Source organism: Peromyscus leucopus, chromosome 8b (genome assembly GCF_004664715.2).
Source record: "Peromyscus leucopus breed LL Stock chromosome 8b, UCI_PerLeu_2.1, whole genome shotgun sequence".
Lineage (NCBI taxonomy): Eukaryota > Metazoa > Chordata > Mammalia > Rodentia > Cricetidae > Peromyscus > Peromyscus leucopus.
Window position 1 is genome coordinate 48,828,027 of NC_051086.1, and position 20,544 is coordinate 48,848,570.

Below are 20,544 nucleotides of genomic sequence, written 5' to 3' on the forward strand. Positions count from 1 at the left end.
AGCTGAACAAGGACAATGGAGGCATGCCAAACTGGATGGGGAAAAGCCCATGAGGCCTTAATTCTACACAAAGAACTATAGGCAACTGAATAAAGCTGAGAACAGGAAGGATAGTCTTTCTCTAGGGAAGAACACAGAAATTTGTTGTCCAGTACTAAATGCTCAGCCCTGAAAACATACATACAAGTATCATTACATGGATTCAACAGGTTATAACTTGGAATATATACATGTATAGAAAAATACAGATATACATGCAGCAATAATTAGTGTAAAAAGAGGCCAGGAATTTGATGAGAGAGGGAAGGATATATGGGAGAGTTTGGAAGGAACAAAAGGAAGAGACAAATATTGTACTTATATTGCAATCTCAAAACCAAAGTTAAAAAAAAAGAAAAAGAACTAAAACTCTTACTAGCAAATGGAGAAGAAAAATCTAAGATTGTGAATATATGCCATGCATCATAAGTGAAACTGTTTCAAATTGGAAGTAAATTTTTACTCATTTGAGGAACACTAAAATGTCTGAAAATATCTAAGGTCAGCAAAGAAGTAGGGACGATCTGTATTTGTAAGTATTAACAAGAGCAGCCATCTTGAACAGAAATCAGGCGGTATTTATTAAAAAGAACATGTAGAGTTTCTTATTGCTTCTGTAACTCAGTGATTTGAAAACATCCAGATTTCCTATCTTACAGTTCTGGAAGCACAACATGGAAATGAAATACTGGAAGGGCTGGCTCCCCATGAAGCTGTAAGAACACACTCCATGCTACTCCATGCTCCTCAACCGTTGTCCTGGCTCTCACGCTCATGGCCTGCATCACACCATCTTTCCCCACTTTTCCCACCACACAGCACTTTCTCTCTTCGGCTTTCCTGTCTCCCACTTCTGCAGATCTTTGTGATTATGTGCAGAGTCCACCAGGACTAGCCAGGATAATCTCCCGCCCTATGGTCCTTCACTTAATTGTATCTCTAGAACCATTCTTTCCACATGCGATAACATTTCACACGTCCCAGTGATTACAGTTTGGATGTTTTTGGAAAGGATGCTATTCAGCCTGTCACATTGTTCAACCAAAGAACTGTACTTATTTGATCCCAAAGTGACTTGCAGTTTAAAATATGATGTGTAAGAATATTTTCATTACAAAAACAAAAACAAACACAAACCCTAAGTGCTCAATAATAGATGAACCAATAAAATATACAGTAAGTCAAGCATGGGACATTCTAATGTATTAAATGAAGTTTCATGATAGGTACCCACATTAAATCATCTTGTGAGGGGGAATAAAAGATTCTATACACAGGTGAGATCATAAATCATTTTTTTCTTTGCCTATGCCACTCAGCATACATGGAATCAATATTTAATCCATTTACCTGCTGATAGACAAGGTTGTTTCCATCTCACAAGGGAAATAACATTTTTTTCAGTTGCTTTATTTTTGGGGATCCATATACATTACTTTTCAGTCACATAGATATCAGAGTGTAAATGATCCCTTTTCTCTATAGCCAAGAAAACATGTGTCTTCTCTGTCTGTCTGTGTATCTCTCATAGGGAATTTACTATGAAAGTAAGTTTCAGGTGCTCTTTTTTTTTTTTTTTTTCAAGACAGGGTTTCTCTGTGTAGCTTTGTGCCTTTCATGGGACTCACTTGGTAGCCCAGACTGGCCTGGAACTCACAGAGATTTGCCTGGCTCTGCCTCCTGAATGCTGGGATTAAAGGCGTGCACCACCACCGCCCAGCTCAGGTGCTCTTAACACCTGCAGTCACTGTGATGGTGTGCTGGTTAGTTTTATGTCAACTTGACACAAACTAGAGTCATTTGGAAAGAAAGACTCTCAATTGAGAAAATGCCTCTGTAAGACTGGCCTATGCACAAATTAGTAATGCACTTTCTTAATTAGTGGTTGATATGGGAGGGCCCAGCTTATAGTAGGTGGTGCTACCCCTGGGCTAGAGGTCCTGGATGTCATAAAAAAGCAGCTGAGCAAGGCATGAGTGAGTAAGCCGGTAGCAGCCCTCCTCATGGTCTCTGCATTGGTTCCTGCCTCCAGTTCATGCCCTCACTCCTCTCAGTGATGGAGGGTGATCCTGGAGTCCTAAGGTGCAATACCTATCCTCCCCTTTACCCCTACAAGTTGCTTTTGGTTATGATGTTTATCACTGCTATAGAAACCCTAACTAATGGAGATGAGTAGTGTGTTAATTTTCAATCTGACAGAATCTAGAATTACCTGGGAGGTGGGCCTCTGGGCATGCCTGTGGAGAATTATCTTGATTATAATAATAGATATGGAAGTACCCATCACACTGTGGACAGGACCATTCCCCAGGCACAGGATTCAGGACTGTATTAAATAGAGAAAGCAAGATGAGTAGCACCAAGCATTCATTCCTTGCTCTTTGCCATCTTGACTATAGATGCCTTGTGACCAGCCATCTCAAGCTCCTGCCACTCTGATATCTGCTATGATGGACTGCCACATGGGACTGTGAGCTAAAAGAAAGCCCCTTGCCCTTAAGTTGCCTTTGTCAGGGTCTTTGATCACAGCAATAGGAGAATAAAATTAAGACACATACCATACTAGAAGCATGTGAAATGATGGCTTTGATAGTTTCCTTGATTAATTATTTCATTATAGACATTAAAGCATCATGTTTCATACCTCAAACATATACAATCAAAAGAGAAATTAAGCTAGTATCATTGACTTGCATTTATATTTACATACTTCTTTTTTTTTTTTTCATTTTTTAAAAGATTTATTTATTTACTATGTGTACAGCATGTATGACTGCAGGCCAGAAGAGGGCACCAGATCTCATTACAGGTGGTTGTGAGCCACCATGTTGTTGATGGGAATTGAACTCAGGACCTCTGGAAGAGCAGTCAGTGCTCTTAACCTCTGAGCCATCTCTCCAGCCCCATACTTCTTTTTTATAGCTCTAGTTGGGCCAGAACATTCGATGTAGCCCTGGCCTTGAGTTTTCATTAATCTTTCTGCTTCTGCTCTGTAAGTGTTGGGATTATAGGTGTGCACTACACCTAGCCAAAATATAATATATTCTATATGTGTTTCCAGAAATATGAATGAATGAAGAATTGCTAGGGTGGAGACCCCTGAATTGTTATAGGGGGTCGGTCCTCTTGGGAGAAAGCTGTGGTTAGATGGGAAATGAGAAAGACTTTGTATTTGACCTTGTGTGTTCTTTGCCATTTGAATTATTTAGTGATAAAAAAGCCACTGAATATTATATGTATAATAAAAATAAATTCACTGTAAAAATGCAAGGGAAACAGAAAATTACAGGTAATTCTGTGGAGGGGAAAAGGCCATGACATTAAAAGATAAAATACTCCTAAACCAAGGCAGGGAAAGCTACACTGGATTTATTTCATGTGAGTAATAAAAGCAAAATAAAACTGCCATGATGGAGATAGACTATGCAGTTCCTTCTGAGCTCTGATTTACAGGTATTGTTTATGCATTGGCTAAAGATTTATTTTTATCTCTGAGAACAGTGAGCAAACAGGGAAATGGTTCTTAAGTGCCAGAGTCCTGGGAATGCTAAAGGGTTTGGGGATAACACCCAGGAGCCCTCCAGATTATGAAGCAGTGTTTGTTTTAGTTAAAACTACACATGGACCACCTCGGTCCATCTTACTCTATCAAAACAATCGATCAATCAATCAATCAATCAATCAAAGAGCCATTTGACTCTTGCCACCTGCAGAAGGTAAACACTCCTTGCTACCTGGAGAGAGAGTAAACACTCCTTGTTGGTAAATCTTAGTGTTGCTTGGCTCAGTTTTACAGCCTCTCCTGTCTTATCAACATCAGACCCACCTACTTCTATACCAGCAGCTCACTCACACTGTGTCCCAGATTTTTGCAAATAGTCTTTCCTAAGTGGGATAGCCCTTCTTACCATAGCTTCCACCCTAATAATATTGGCCTGATCGGCTTTCTTTTCCATTTCCTACCTGATCGGGGCAGTTAGCTCTGCTTTCATCCATGCTCTCAAGCCACTGAAAATTTTTTTTTCCATTGTGGATTACATATACACACAGCTTATAAACCTTAATAGGAGAAGACTAAGAACAGATGCAAGCCCATACACCCTGACTGTTGCTGCCAGAGACTACCACATGTACTTTACTTTGCTATTACTTCCATACTTCATCCTTATCAACAAAGAGCATGTTTGTGCATCTATTTTCTTTTCCTTTTCAAACATTGATTTTGATTATTTTCTTACCTTTAGTGATTTTTCTCTCCAAATAATGACATAAAATTTTCAGTTAGCATTTATGTGTATATAATTAATTACTAATATTGCTTTGGATTATATGTTTTCATGGATAATTTAATTTTCTGAAACTGATATTTTTATTTGTTAGTAGTTTGAGAAAACACTTGAAAGAAGAGCAAAGGACCAGGGAATGGACATTTCACACGTTTATTCTGAACTCTTGGCTGTGGGTGGAATAATGGAGGTACAGAGATAGGTCATTATGGGCAGTGGAGAATAGCAAAGACAAACAACAGTCCCTGTGACAAAAGAGGCATCATAGGAGAAATTCCATAGTGCCTTGCAGTCATGATGACTACTTTGGACTGTATTTTGAACACAAAGGGAAATCAATGGAGGATCACACTCCTGGTGTAAAAAGACTACTTATATAAAGGACCATAAGAGACTACCCTGAACAGTCATGTCCCCCAAGTTGGATAAGCTAGGAGACATTGACAAATTTGCACATAAAAGAGTGGGTCATGAAGAAATAGGGCATCTGAACAGACTGATAATGAATGAAGAGATTAAATCAGTTCTAAAAATTCTCTATCAAGTAAATGAACCTGGTGGGTTCAGTGATGAATCTCACAAAATCTTTAAAGATGACTCCTCAACAGCAACATATTGTAAACTCTTCTTAAAAAAAATAAAATACAGTCCCCCCAAACCTTCAAAACCACAGACGAAGAAATACTTTCAAGTTCCTTTATGATGAAAGCATTAGTCTGACACCAAAGGCAGAAAGGACTTCACGAGAAAACTATAGCCCGATAGCCTAAGATCTTTGATGGACAAAGATGAAAAAGTCCTCAACAAGATGTCAGCAAGCTTCATTCCACAATACTTTAGAAGGACCACCCACTGATATCAAACAGGATTTATCCCTGGGATGCAAGGATGGTTCAATAATACTAACAGATTAAAGGACAAAGAGTCTTTTCTTAAATGTGGAAAAGCATTAACAATGTTTTTAACAATATCCAAGTATTTTATGACAGAAACACTTAACAAATTAAGTGTAGAAGGGATGCACTTCAGCACACCATGACAATAAGAAGGGATGCACTCCATATAAAGCAAACCTACAACTAACATGTGCAATGAAGGAAAACTGAAATCCTGCCTCCTAAATTCTGGAAGATGAAAATGATAGACAATCTTATCACTCTCATTCAATATAGGAATTCAAGTCCTTGTAGGAGAAATAAAGTAACAAAGAAATAAAAGGCATACAAGAAGGAAAGGATGCATTAAACTGTTGCTGTTTGCTGACAATACCATCTATAGAATTTAAACAATTCACTAACCAACTGGTGAAACTACCAAGAGGCCAGTAAAGTTGTAGGAGACAAAGAAGGTCAGCGCATAAAAGCCAGCAGCATTTCTCCACATTTACAATGACTGCTCCAAAAAGGAAACCAAGAGAATAATCCTGTCTCAGTTACTGTTCTATTGTTGTGAAGAGTCACCATATCCAAGGCAACTTATAGAAGAGAGCATTTGATTGGGACTTACTTACAGTCTCAGGCAGTTAGTCCATTATATTCATGGTGGAGAACATGACAGCAGGCAGGCATGATGTTGAAGAAGTAGCTGAGAGCTATACTGTGATCTACAGGTAGTACACACACACACACACACACACACACACACACACACACACACACACACACACACACACACACACACACACACACACACACACAGGCTTGATGCGAGCTTTTGAAATCTCAAAGTCCACCCCCAATGACACAAGGCCACACTTTCTCATTATTTCCAAACAGTTCTACTAACTGGGGACCAAACATTTGGGCACATGAACCTATGGGGGCCATTCTCATTGAAACTACCACAAATCCCATTTACAATAGATATACAAAACACTTGGAAATAAATTTAACCAAGAAGGTAAGAGAGAAGGACACTGAAAAATATAATACAATCACAGATAGTGAAGGCACAGATAAATGAAAAGATATTATGTGATCATGGATTAGAAAAAGTTACCATTGTTAAAATGTCCACACTACTCAAAGTGATCTACAGATTTTGTGCAATTCCTTTCAAAATTCAAATGCAATTTTCATAGATATAGAAGAGCTGAACCTGAAGTATATATGGATTTATAGATAGAGCAAATCACAAACCCCAAAAGAATAAAACTGGAGGCATCTTATTGCCTGAGTTCAAAGCCTACTATAAAGTGATATTAATTAAAACCACATGATACTGGAATAAAAATAGACAATTTGACCAATGGAACCAAATACCCAGGATTGAATCTACTAGTCGATGAGCAGTTGATTCTTGATAAAGATGTCAAGAGTATACATCTCATCCAATAAACAATGTGAGAAAACTGGGTCTTCAAATGCAAAGAATTGAAACAGAATACTTAGGCAACATATAAAAACAACTCCTAATGCATTACAGGTTCAAGTCTAAGACTTGATGTTGTAAAACCACTAGACATTACACACTACACTATACTATACATTAAACATGCAAAAAATAAAAGCAAAAATGGACATAGATTATATAAAAAGTTTTTTCTTCATGGCAAAGAAAGAATAGAGTAAGGGGAAAATCTACAGACTGGTAGAAAATATCTGTAACCCACACACTGATTTGGAACTGACATCTAAAATCCACAAAGATGTCAAGCAGTTCCATAGAAGCAATCTATGCAAGAAAAGGTGAAGGGTTATAAATAGTTTTAAGTGGAGACACGTGAATGGCTCATAGCTATGAGTCTCAGCATTCATTAGGGAAACACAATCTAGAATGCACTTCACCCCAGCCTCTTAGAGGATTTGATGATGAGTCCTCTGATGAGAGCATAGAGAAAGGGGAACCCTTGTACACTCCTGATGGGAATGTAGAATAACACAGACATTATAGAAAACAACACAGAGATGTCTCAGAAAAACCCCAACAATCAATGAATCATCCAACAATTCATTTGTTGGTATTTACCTGAATGCTCTAAAATCAGGACACCAAAGAAATTCCTGCACCTTCATGTTCACTACTGTGCCATGCACAGTGTCTATAGTAAGAAAAAACTCAAGGCCCACCAGGAGATGAAGTGGGTAATATGAAAATTTTTCATTTGAGAGAAGGCAGATGTAATTGGAAAACATTATGCTACATGAAATAAACCAAAGAAAGGCAGACATCACATGATATTATTTATGTGTAGAATCTAAAACAGTTAAGCTCATATAAGTAGAGAATATAGCAGTGGATGCCAGAAACCAGATGGATTAGGGTAGTATGGAGGGCTTAATGCCAAAGCATCAGCATTTGGAGATCTATCCCACTGTGGCAAATACATAGTTAATAGTTAAGGGATATACATTTTTGTAGTATGAATAGAATAGATTTCAAATCTTATTAGCACAAAATTGTTAAATATTGAGGCAAGTAATATAATTAGCTTAATCATTCCACATAGACATATACATAACCCCCATAAGCACACACACCCTTATAATTTGTCAGTGTTTAATAAAGGGGAGAGAAGATCTCAGATCACTATGAGACTACACTGAGGCAAAGAGGTACACACCACCAGAAGATGAACATGCTTTCATCAAGCAGATGCAGGAGAGATTATTCAAGCATTTGGATCCTGGGTATATTGTAAAAATAGCATGGATCAAACTTTCTAATAGATTGATATATCTATTTATGTATAACAAAGAGCCTACTAATCTCCACCTTCCCCTATGTTGTAGGAAAATTAAATGGAAGAAGAAACTGTGCCATTCCAGACAGCTAGGAAGGGGAAGCGACCTATCATGCTGTCTGTAGAAGGCATTGACTAAACACACATTTCACCTCCTTTGTGGCAGAGGGATCCAGGATGATTTGAGTCTGTCACTTCTCGGGTTATTGACTTACACTCTGTATTTTTTCTATCTACCCATCTATCAACTAAACAACCAACCAGAGAGTTTATGGGTGTTTGATTCATTCTGGTTTTATGAAAATTGAAATGATTACACGGACTATGACAATATTGACAGCAATGAAGTTTTTCTTAGTGGCTGTTATTGATTACTTAGTTTTCATATATTATCTTGTCTAGTCATTATAACAATGTGGGGGGGGGACTTTATATCATCACTGCTTCCTCTTGGCCAATGAGGAGGCAGAGCCTCAGTAAAGGTAGATGACTGTGAAAGTAGCACAGTAAATATACTCTATTTGCTCCAGACCATCTTAGGAAGTACAATCCGTGTGTTGAAAGATCTTAAAAAATGTAGTTGGTTCTTTTGGCTCTTTGGGGGGGGGCGCCCACCAGCTTCCAAATAAATCATACAAAGAGGCTTATACTTAAATATGACTGCCCAGCCTTAGCTTGGCTTGTTTCTAGCCAGCTTTACTTAACTTTAAATTATCCCATCTACCTTTTGCCTCTGGGATTTTCCCTTTTCTATTCTTGTATACCTTTCTTGGTTTCTTACTCCGTGGTTTGGTGTGTAGCTGGGTGGCTGACCCCTGATGTCCTCCTCCTTCTCTGGCTACTTCTTCCTTGATCTCTCTTCCCAGATTTCTCCTCGTATTTCTTTTCTCTGCCTGCCAGCCCTGCTGATTTGTCTCTCCTGCCTCGATATCGGCCGTTCTGCTCTTTAGTAGACTATCAGGTGTTTTCGACAGGCACATTAACACAGCTTCACAGAATTAAACAAATGCAATGTAAACAAAAGTAACACACCTTAAAATAATATTCTACAACAAAGAAAGGTTAATTTTTTTGATGCTGGCGCACGCCTTTAATCCTAGCACTCGGGAGGCAGAGGCAGATGGATCTCTGTTAGTTTGAGGCTAGCCTGGGTTACAGAGTGAGTTCCAGGTCAGGCTCCAAAGCTACACAGAGAAACCCTGTCTTGAAAAACCAATATATATATATATATCAGTGAACAAAGCAGGGGTATACAGATATCCCTTTTTGTGTGTAACCTACAAGTCAGGGGAGAAAGGGAGAGAAGTAGAGAGAGAGGGGGGAGTGGGGGAGAGATAAAGAGAGAGGTTTTGTTTTGAAATCTTGGTAGGGTTAGGTGGAATAAAATGAGGTGTGGGGGCATGGGGTGGTGCTAAGTGCCACCTAATTGCCGGTGTGAAGGCTGGCACGGGTGATGTAATTAGGGAGGAGCCTGACACGAGGGGACTGATGCACATCTGATACATCTGATCTCACAGAGATTGTGTCTGTGCACAAAAGACTTGTACAGGTTCAAACACAAAATCCCTGCACTGAGAAGGGAAGTGGACACAGTGACCCACTCCTGACTAAGAAGATATTTGCAATTGAATTGATACCTACTGGGAAAGGAAAAATCAGTTTTCTACAACAGAGTGACACTGGGTATATGAACCACATCCCAGGGCAGGTGCCATGCCCATGAGTAGTTGGCTAACAGAAAAGGGACTCCATGTTTTCTTTGTGTGTGTACTTTTTTTTTTCTTTTTTCTTTTTGGTTTTTTGAGACAGGGTTTCTCTGTGTAGCTTTGTGCCTTTCCTGGAACTCGCTTTGGAGACCAGGCTGGGCTTGAACTCACAGAGATCCGCCTGGCTCTGCCTCCTGAGTGCTGGGATTAAAGGCATGCGCCACCACCCCGGTGGATTTTTTTTTCTTATTGGGTTTTTTGTTTATGCTGAGAGAAAGAGAAAAAGGACACAAAGCTGGGTGGTTAGGGATATGAGGAGATCAGAGAGGAGCAAGAGTATGATCAAAACATATTGTATGAAAAAATTAAGTTAAAAAATATGAACAAAAATCCAACTTATTTGGAGTTGACACACAGACACAGGTATCTGCAGTGGCTGAGAAGTGAGCAAGCCCCTTGCAGGGCAGAGCTGCCAACTGTTTTCTTCGATCTGCTGCAAGATGCTCATTCATAGCGTGAAATAAATTGCTGGAGCCCCAGGAAGATCAGGAGGAAGCAGTGCATGAGGGAGAGGTCCCCGGACTGGAGCAGCATCTCCCAGGAACCGCTGTGGGCCTCTGAATGGAAAAGTCAGCTCCCAGCCCTTCTCTGGCGTCACCTCATAGCAAATGTGTCTCCTCACCCATCTCTTTCCTTCTTCCTTTGCTTCTCAATCATGGTTATCAAATGGGAAAGTTCATTGTGAAAAACAAAAAAGGAGAACCAAAGAGCCATGAGCCTGCCTCACCCACAGGGTAATTTAAAGAGACTTTGATGAATACATATCAAAGTCACACTTTCCGCACCAAATGTGACTTAAACTGAGTTGATGCACAATTATGTTGTTGCCACTTAGTTGCATGTGTATTAATTTTGGTTTTGTGTTTTATTTTATTTTAAAGATTTATTATGTGTACAGTGTTCTGCCTGCATGTATCCCTGCAGGCCAGAAGAGGGCACCAGATCTTATTACAGATGTTTGTGAGCCACCATGTGGTTGCTTGGGAGTTGAACTCAGGACCTCTAGAAGAACAGCCAGTGCTCTTAACCTCTGAGACATCTCTCCAGCCCTATTTTATTTTATTTCCTAATATAGTTTGGAACCAGCACCTGCTTTAAGCCCAAGAGCTTAAATGTATAAGTTAAGTACCTACCAATCTGTGTGGCCTGTGGTAACTGGTGGGGAAAATGACCCTGGCTTACATAACAGACAAACCTCTGGGATTCATTTCTTAAAATAGAAATACAGAGTCTCAGCTCTCAAAATTTGTGACCTTCGGCATGTAAAGCTCCTCCCTAGGTACAGATGAGATATCCTCATCTGTAAAGTGGGGAGGCTGGACTAATTGATCTTTCATGTTCTTTTGGATTATTTCTAAGATTAACAATTTTAGAATTCCATTGATATATATATTTTTTTTCTGAGACAGGGTTTCTTTGTGTAGTTTTGGTGCCTGTCCTGGATCTTACTCTGTAGACCAGGCTGGCCTCGAACTCACAGAGATCTGCCTGGCTCTGCCTCTCGAGTGCTGGGATTAAAGGCGTGCACCACCATTGCCAGCATTCCATTGATAATTAATTCTTAGGCTCTACCATGCAGTCCTTTTAAACTGATATTATTTTCTTACTGAATAAGCAGCCGTTGTGGGTGCTGTGAGGCCCACCCTCAGCCCTCCCAGATGTGCCCTGGATCACTTTATGAGAACCAGGTGTTAGGTGTGAAAGGTGTGAAAGGTAGGCAGGCTGCCTGAGTGTCCGACCTTGTTGAGCGTGTTGAGGGCTGCCTGGGCTGCCGTAAGAGCAGGCTCAGCTTTAGCCAGGTCCTCTTCACAGTCTTTCTGCTTCTGCTGCACCTCCAGCATGATCAGGGCCACCTTCTGCTCCTCCTCGTCTGCGATGGCTTTCTCTCTGCTCACTTTGGTGGTCTCCACACCCACCACCTGAATCAGCTTGTCTGCATCTTCGTTCTTCTGCCTCAGCTCCACCTCCTGGGTGGCAAGCTTGGCTTTCAGATCGTCTACCTGCATCAGAGAACACAGGGCCCATCAGGAGCAGACCAGAGAGACAGTGCTCATGGCTCCATGGACCTAATGCTGCAGAATAGAACTGAGAGCCCACTCATACACAGAGGTGGAAGGCTGCATTCTCAAAAGGAACCAACTCCCTGAACTGGGGGAAAAAAAGAAAGAAAGAAAAAGCATTCAGGATACCCTTACATGTGGTGGACTTTCCTGAAATCTATATGCCTAGAATCTTCTCCTTGACACCCAAATGAGGTGGGATGCTTCTCACTGAATGAGTGCTTCTGTCCTTTAAAACTCTGTGGGCCTACATCCATGTTTGCTGCTTGTACTATTCACAATTTCCAGGAACTGGAACCAGCCTAGGTGTCCATCAATTGGTAAATGTAGTATATATACACACAATGAAATTTTATTCAGCTGTGAAGAAGAATCATGACATTTGCAGAACATTTGATGAAAACTGGAAATAATTCCTTTAAGCAAAATAAGCCAGGGTCAAAAGAACAAATACCACATGTTTTATCTTATATGCAGATCTGAGATTTAAAACTCTCTCTCTCTCTCTCTCTCTCTCTCTCTCTCTCTCTCTCTCTCTCTCTGTGTGTGTGTGTGTTATAGGTCATAAAGCTATAAAGGGGTTTCTGAGAGGGGAGGAAGAGGTCTTAAGGGAGGTGAAAATGAAGGGTAATGAAGTAAGTATAGGAGCAGAAACTAGGAGAAGGAAGTAAAGTAGTTAGGGGTGGGGAGGGAGGGATGGTATCCTAGTTCATTTCTCTGTTTCTGGGATAAAATATTGACTAAAAGCAACTGGAGGAGGAAAGGGTTCATCTTATGGGTTACTGTCCTTAGGTGGAAGCCAGGGCAGGAGCTCAAGGCAGGAACTGAGACAGAGACCACAAAGGACATTGCCCACCGGCTTGCTCTTCATGGCTCATGTTCAGCTACTTTTCTTATACAACTCAGGACCACCTGCCTAGGGTTGGCCCCACCCACAGTGGGCTGGGCCCTCCCCCATCAATTAGCAATCAAGAAAACGCTGTACAGACATGTCTACATTCCTCAGTTGAGTTTCCCTCTTTCCAGGTGTCTCCAGTGGGTGTGAAGGTAACAGAAAGTAACAATGGCGGTGGGGGAGGGAAAAGAAGAAGAAAAGTGTAATGATGCATGGGAAGAGGCCATGATGAAACTCAATTCTTTCCCATGTAAATCTAAAAATTTATTATTATTAATAAAATCCTTTATGTGCCTAACATCCTACTTCCCTGTGCTAGCTCCTTAGCAAGATCAGTAGTTATGTCATTAAAGTGATGTGTTGCCAGATGTGCTGAAGATTCACAAAAGGGAATGTCTACTCTGCAGCCTGAGAGTCCAAGTGTGTGAACGGACAGTGTCTGGGCCCTGTATACAAACATGGTCAAGTCTGACCCATGACCTCCAGAAACTGTCTGGGGAGCTGACCCCTTACCTTCAAGAGAAATGAGAAAAGAGAGAGATAATAAACTATGTGCTCTCCCTCCATGCCTAGAAATAATTTAAAGGGAGTCCACGTGACACTGCCTAATGACTACCTCAGGAAGCCAGCCTGCTTCAAGTTAGAGCTGTAGGCAGTCTGATTGACATCTTGTAGCCACAATCCAGAAAGATAAATACTAACTCCTACAGCAGTATAGCAGTTGTCCTCAATGGCCAGAACCTGATTAATAATATATAAGTAACATTATTTTTTGTCACTCACAATGTAGGTCCAAAGAAAGCCCTAACCCATCCCATTGAAGACTGCTTTCTAAGGAAGCCTGCCTCTGCTTCCCCAGGTGATCACCCTCCAGCCAGGGCCTTCTCTTTCTGTACTACAAAGCTCCCCTGCCCCTCCCCTTGGGTTTTGGCTAAAGACAAGCACAGCTGTGATGCCAGACTCCCTTACTGTTAATAGGCTCTGATTTGGAGGCTGTGGATAGCCTCCACTTGTTTAATTTTTACTAATTTCCACAACCCTTAACCACAAATGGATGACCATACAAAGATTAGACAGCCAGAGCACCAATGACCCTAGCCAGCTGCATTTTCCACATAGCCTCTGATGTCAAATGTCACATGGAGGCATAATGAAGCCCCGTGTGTGGATTAGAGAGGGCAACCCACTCTCTGTGTCTCTTCAGATGAGCAGAGTGATGGTTTGAGACTGTGCTCACTGGGCCAGCATCAGCATCATCAGCATCATCAGCACCACCACCACCACCACCATCAGCAGCAGCATCATCAGCATCACCACCACCACCATCATCACCGTCACCATCATCCAGGAACAAGTTGACTATGCAAAGACCCAGGTCCCACTCCAGCCCCTACTGAGACACAAACGCTGGAGGTGAGGGCTGGCGGCCTCTGTGAATTCCAATGCTAGCCTGGGTTTTTGAGACTGGCTGACCTAGCGTACTGGCCTTTTCAAGTGCAAAGGGAAGACAGACCTATTTATTCTGAAACGCTAAGAAACCGTTTGTGTTTGCAGTATGGCTCATAAACCTTACATTGCAGGCTGACCTCTTGCCTCTCATTTTCTTGCGGTCTATTGCATGCAACAACCACAGATTACTCCAGAGCTCCTGGAACACGTCAAACAGATTCGAGTGCTTTATGATGCAAAATGCATAAGTCGAAAAATAAAACTGAGGCTTAGACGCCTCTGATAATTCCCCTTTCATGGCAGATCAAAAGAAAGAAAAGGAAAGGGGGCAAAAAAAGAATGTTCTTTAATTTTGTGTATTCATGGAAGCCAGAGCCTGTTTTAACCTCAAATAGAGGCTGCTCCTTGGAACGTGTCTTATATTCACGAGTTGGAAGGTTAATCTGCTTCCATCTCCCGTTGTTCAGCTGCGGAGTTACTTCTACAAGGACAAAGATGCAATTGTAAATCAAAATGATTGAGCTGCATAATCACCCAGTCAGCAAACACACCAGTAACTTTTTGTTTCTTTTTAAATCTTGAGAGATTTGAGAAAATTGAAGTTTTTTTTTTCTTTTTCTTCTTCTTTTTTCTTTGTGGTTGTTTTGTTTTGCTGATTGCAGATATGGCTGTGACCTCAAGCCCAAGGTAAATAATCCTCTTCAGGATGAATAGGAGTTTAATAGCTCTTAAGCTATGATGTGGGGTGACAGCAGGCTCCTGCCAGTCAGGAGGAGGCCACTCCTTACTAATTACCGACAACAGGGAGCTCAGGTTCATTTTAGGATTCTTCAACAGAAAAAACAAGCTAGAGGAGACTGGTTTAGAGCTTTCTTGTTCTCTTGTGAAAGCATCCAAGCCACATTTTGCATGGCTCCTTAATGCCACCAAAACAGGAATATGAAAAAGGTCTTAGGAACCTAGAAAAGACTCTTCCCATCATTCTGGGGCTCCATTCTCAGGGAAACACCCTATGAGAGGGCGAAGACGTCAGGGCTGTGGGTGTTTAAGGTCCAAGCACATAGTGCCAAAGAGAGAGGCTTAACTTCTCTTGGAGTCCTCTCCAGAGCCCCAGAACCTGATGATGCTGAGAATTACAGGAGCTGAAAGGAGGCATCTTTCATGGTTGGGGTGGGTAACACTGGCTTCCTGTAGCTTAAGGTGCTTGGGGAGGGATGTGACCCAATCACCTCCTGGAGAAGGGCACGTAGGGTAACCAGAAGGAGCAGACAGTCCAGCAAGGGGTGGGGGGCCCGGGCATCTTTCTACCTCATCCATTCTCTACAATCAGCCAACTCTTCCTGTGAGAATTTGGACTTTGTATTGGTCACTTTTCTGTTGCTGCAATAGAACTCCATGACCAAGGCAACTTAACAGAAGGAAGGGACTGTCATTTGGGGCTCATGGTTCCAGAGGGATAAGGGTTCATCGCCATCATGGGAGGGAAGCATGGCAGCGGGCATAGTCTAGAGCTAGAAACAGAGCTGAGGGCTTACATTTTGAACAACAAACAAGAAGCAGAGAGAGCGAACTGCGGATAGGGGATGCTTTGAAGCCTTAAAGCCTGCACCCCCAGTGATAGACTTCCTTCAGCAAAGCCACACCTCCTAAGCCTGCCCAAATAGTCACCACTGGGGACTAAATACTCAAATTCCTGAGAATATGGGACCATCTCATTCAAACTACCACACACTTTAAAGTATCTTCCCTCTCTGACACAGATGTGCCCCCTTTCTGCCAGTGTGTTTAGTTTTCTAACACAAACATCTGATCTCTATTTAGGGAGCAGAGTTGTGTGTTTGCATTGGAGAACACCCCTCACTGAGTCCTTATAATTAGGATGACGCCATTCCAGTTGCCATTTGACCCTGAGTTGACCAATGAGGATCCAGATCACAGAAACTGACTCTGGGCAGAGTGGCTCTTCAGAGCCAATGGTTCTTCATCTGGGAATGTGGCTCAACATCCTGGGAAAAGACACTGGGGTTGGTTGCCAGGCAGACATTATATAAGCCTGAGGTTACCACGGGACCAGAGGTCACCTGTTTGAGCATAAGTGACAGAGAAGACAGCCAAGGAGTGGAGGAAGCCACGATGTATAAGGGCCTAGTGTGAGAAGCTAGTGCCAGCCCGAGCCAAATTAAACTCTACATGATATTTCAATTGCATGAATCAAGTCGTATTTTAAATTTTGTTTTGTTTTTTCTTAAACCAACTTAAATTGTGGTTGGTTAGTTATCAAAAGAGCCATGATAACCGTATCATGTAATTTAAAAAATTACAACACTACACTGTATTTAACCAACATAGGCAACATGTTATTTTAACACATAATTAGAGAAAACTACTAAGATATCTTACATCCCTTTTAGCAAATTAAGTCTTCAAGTTCCTGGGTGTACATGATAACTCTAGCACATCTCAGTATGGCTTAGCAACATTATTGTTGCTGGTGTTTTGAGACAGGGTCTCTCTGTATAGTCCAGTCTCAAATTCAGGATCTTTCAACCACAACTTCCTGAGTGTTGGGATTATAGATATGTACCATGACTGACTGGGATTATAGGCACCATGACAGTTTGAGATTACAGGAATCATGACAATCTGGAATTATTACAGGTATGAACCATGACAGCCAGGAATTACATGACCACCTGGAATTACAGGCATGCATCATGACAAGCAGTTGACACCCCCACCAAGTTTTTTCTTTTTCTATGGTGGTAGACATCAAACTCAGGCCCTTGTGCCTTGTGCCAGCTATATATATATATATATATATGTGTGTGTGTGTGTGTGTGTGTGTGTGTGTGTGTGTGTATACACACACATTTTCTCCAACAAGGCTACACCTATTTCAACAAGGCCACACCTCCTAATAGTGCCTCTATGGGGAGGGTCATTTTCTTTCAATCCACCACACACACACACACACACACACACACACACACACACACACGTATCCATGTCTGGGTATGTGCACTCATGAGTGAAGTGCAGGTGCCTGTGGAGGCCAGAAGAGGGCGTTGGAGCCCCTGGAGCTGGAGTTATAGACAGGTGTGAGTGATGCAGGTGCTAGGAACCGAACTTTTGTCCTCTGCAAGAGCAATATGCACTCACAACTACTGAGCCACCTCTCTAGTCCCTATCACACAGTTTTCATTATTACCATAATCATGAGTACTTCTCATATAACATGTATTAATAAACGAATTTGCATCTTGTCTGAGTCAGAGCTGTAACATTCTTTTAGTGGATTCACACTGATTAAGATCATGGAAAACTGACATACTCAGGTGGTAGAATTCTCTGTTAACAATGTAATTCAAATTATTAGCCTTATGCCATAATTGTGATGGTATAATTTAACCATTTCCTACCAAAAAATCAACTAAAATAATGACAGATAAAGTGCTTACACCAGAGTTAGGAATGGAGATGCCACTTTTACTAGAAGAATAGTCTATGCAGCCACTGATAAGTGTTTCTAGAATGCTCCCCATTCATGCAGCATTGCCCAGTCAGCCTGCACCCCTACTGCAAGCCTAGAGATGCTGTGGGAACTGCTTGTCCATTCACCCACCATATACTCACACGTCCATTTGATCACATATTTCATAGAGCACCTACCATGTACTGGTCTTTGAGATGAAAGATAAATGAGTCTTGCTCTTTTCTCCCAAGGACTGATAATGATATATGCAGGGGAAGAAATGTAATTCAGGGAAGGGACCACAGATAAGGGCACGCATAACTCTGTCAGCTTAGAAGTGCTTTGGGAGGGATAGCAGAACCACTCAGGATGAGTTGACAAAATGCAGGCATTGGTGAAGACCCACAGACAGGAACTAGCTGGAGCGGGAAAAGCATAGAGTGGAACAGCATGCAAGGGCCCAAAACATAGCCAGGGACCCTGCCCTGAACACTGTTCATTCATTAATTTATCCATGCAACAGCTATGTCATCCTGTCCAGTCCTTTAGGTTCTTGGGATATGGTGTACAAAGAGACAACAATTCCTGCCCTTACAGAGCTTGTAGCCAACTGATGGCAACAGACAAAATTGATGATATAACTAAAAAGTAACTTATAAACTATGCCAGGTAAGGGAGCACTCTATAGAGAAGTTGTAGGCTGGAATAATGGGGAACAAGAGTGAAGAGGAGTGACAATATTTACTGCAGTCAGCAGAGCAGGACTTATTGGGAAGGTGACACCAAGCAAAACATTGTCCATGGGGATTCTAGAGAGATGTCCAGGTAGAGGGAACACTGATGCCAAGCCCCAGTGTATCTGAGCAGAGGGTACAGAGACAGCCTGGCTGGAGGGGGATGGTGCAGGGATGGTTTAGTAGGAGATGAAGTCTGAGAGTTGGAGGGCAGGGCTAGAGGAGATATTTGGAGTCACTGGGAAGCAGAGAAGCGGACCATAAGGTCTGGAGCAGAAAAGATAAGGACTGATTTCTGTTTGAAACCCATCACCCTGGCTGTTCTCTTGGTGACAGAGATGGCAGAGGGACAAAAGCAGAAGCAGATAAGTCAGTTCTGAGAGTGTCATGACTGTCCCAGTCAAGATGTTGGGAGCTCAGACTGAGCTGGTGCCAGAGCAGGGAGAGGGGTGGAGAATGTGAGTATACTGTGAAGCCTGAGCTAACAGGCACATTCTTACGACTTGAATGTGAGTGGGGAAGAAGAGAGGAGTGAGCAGAGTTGAGGATGGATCCACGTTTTTGGGCTGAGATGGATGATATGGGCTAATAAGTGAAGCATGTTTGGAGTGGAGGAGAGACCAAGAAGTCACTCTTATAAAATACAATCAGGTAAGAAGCATTTAGAAAAGATCATGAATTGATGAAATAGGTTAGTGGACAGATTTCAAAATATTTAGGAAACACAGAACATGGGGATTTTTGGACGTGGGAGCTTTCTGGTGTGGGTAAATGGGTAGCTAGAAGTGGAAATCACAGAAATAGAGAACACAGAAGGAAAATCTGGTTCTTGGTGAAAGAAGATATTGAACCGGAGGCTGAGATTCTCCACTATGCACACAGAGAGCTAGATTTACCTAATGGGATAACCTGACCTTGACTTGCTAAATAGAGGTCACCTTCATTGTGAGCATGGGCATTTATGCCTTCTTCAATGTCTATTCAAAGACACAGCATCTGAGCAAAAGAGATACCAGTGTCTGTCCTATGAGGTCAGGACACATTTTACACCCCTCACTTCCTGGCTACCACTCTCTCTGCACAAATAAATCAACAGTTGCCAGAGAGGAGGAGGGGGGAGGAGGAAGAGAAGGAGGAGGAGGAGGAGGAGGAGGAGGAGAAGGCAGCGGCACAGGTCCTGGGGGAGGTGTGGAGGATGTTCTTAGGATCTCTAGGTGGTCACAGGAGGAAGGAAGAAGAAGTGGGAGGAAGTGGGAGGCATCAGGAGATCTGGTACCATAATGGGGACTCTACTCTGATTTTTCCTATTTCAATTCAGAGATCAAAAGAAACAGAAGGAAAATGATAAGAAAAAAAAAAAGACACCTTCCTACACCACAGAGGCACATGAGGTAAAGCACCGGTGCACTGCCTGGGATCGGCATGCTTCAGTCTTCCATGCACTGGAGCTCTGAGATAGGATGCTGGTCATCACACAAATGATTTGATGGCAAACACTGAACTGATACCAATTTGTCTGACGGTAAACTGAGGAAAAGATTAAAACTCAACTTGTACAACAAACAAGGAAGTGGTGTCATCTAGAAGATGAAGAACACACCATCACCAGACTAGAGAAAACATGGCAGAAGCTGTTGGATTCCCAGGTACAAAGAATTCCATGAACCAGACAAAGTAAAAAGCAATTGAGTGTACTGATAAGGATGAGATGAGGAAGGACTGTTGGGACATTAAGACGCAATGGCATAATTAAAATTCACCTTGCAATCATATGAAGCAGAAGCAATATTACATACTATGAAAATATTGTTGTTGAGATTAACTTGAAAACCTCTCCTATGATGCAGAGAAAAGGGCCAGCAGGATGAAAGCCACAGTGAGAACATAATAGATTCGGGCACAGGAACTGGTGCAGCTAGCCATTCATTGCTCCTAGAGGAGAGGCCAGGCCAGATGAACAAACCACACAGTAGAAGAGGGATTTTCCTATCAGATTGCAACGGCTCACTTCACCCTCAGAGTGAACTTAAGTCCTTTAGACACATTGTATTCTGAATCAATGAACCAAAATAGGCAGAAGAGAGAGAAGTCCAGAGAGACAAATTCAAAAGCATAATTCCAAAGGCAAAATTTAGAGATAAAGAAAGGGTCAGATACCTTC

The 20,544-nt window shown here is 41.8% G+C and overlaps 1 protein-coding gene across 1 annotated transcript in view; it reads right to left on the reverse strand.

Annotated features, from left to right (window-relative positions):
• Dnah9 (dynein axonemal heavy chain 9) overlaps window positions 1-20,544 on the reverse strand; it is a 341,793-nt gene that overhangs the window by 116,580 nt on the left and 204,669 nt on the right. The window contains 1 exon segment of the mRNA XM_028869363.2: window positions 11,513-11,773. Within this exon segment, the coding sequence (XP_028725196.1) occupies window positions 11,513-11,773 (261 nt within the window).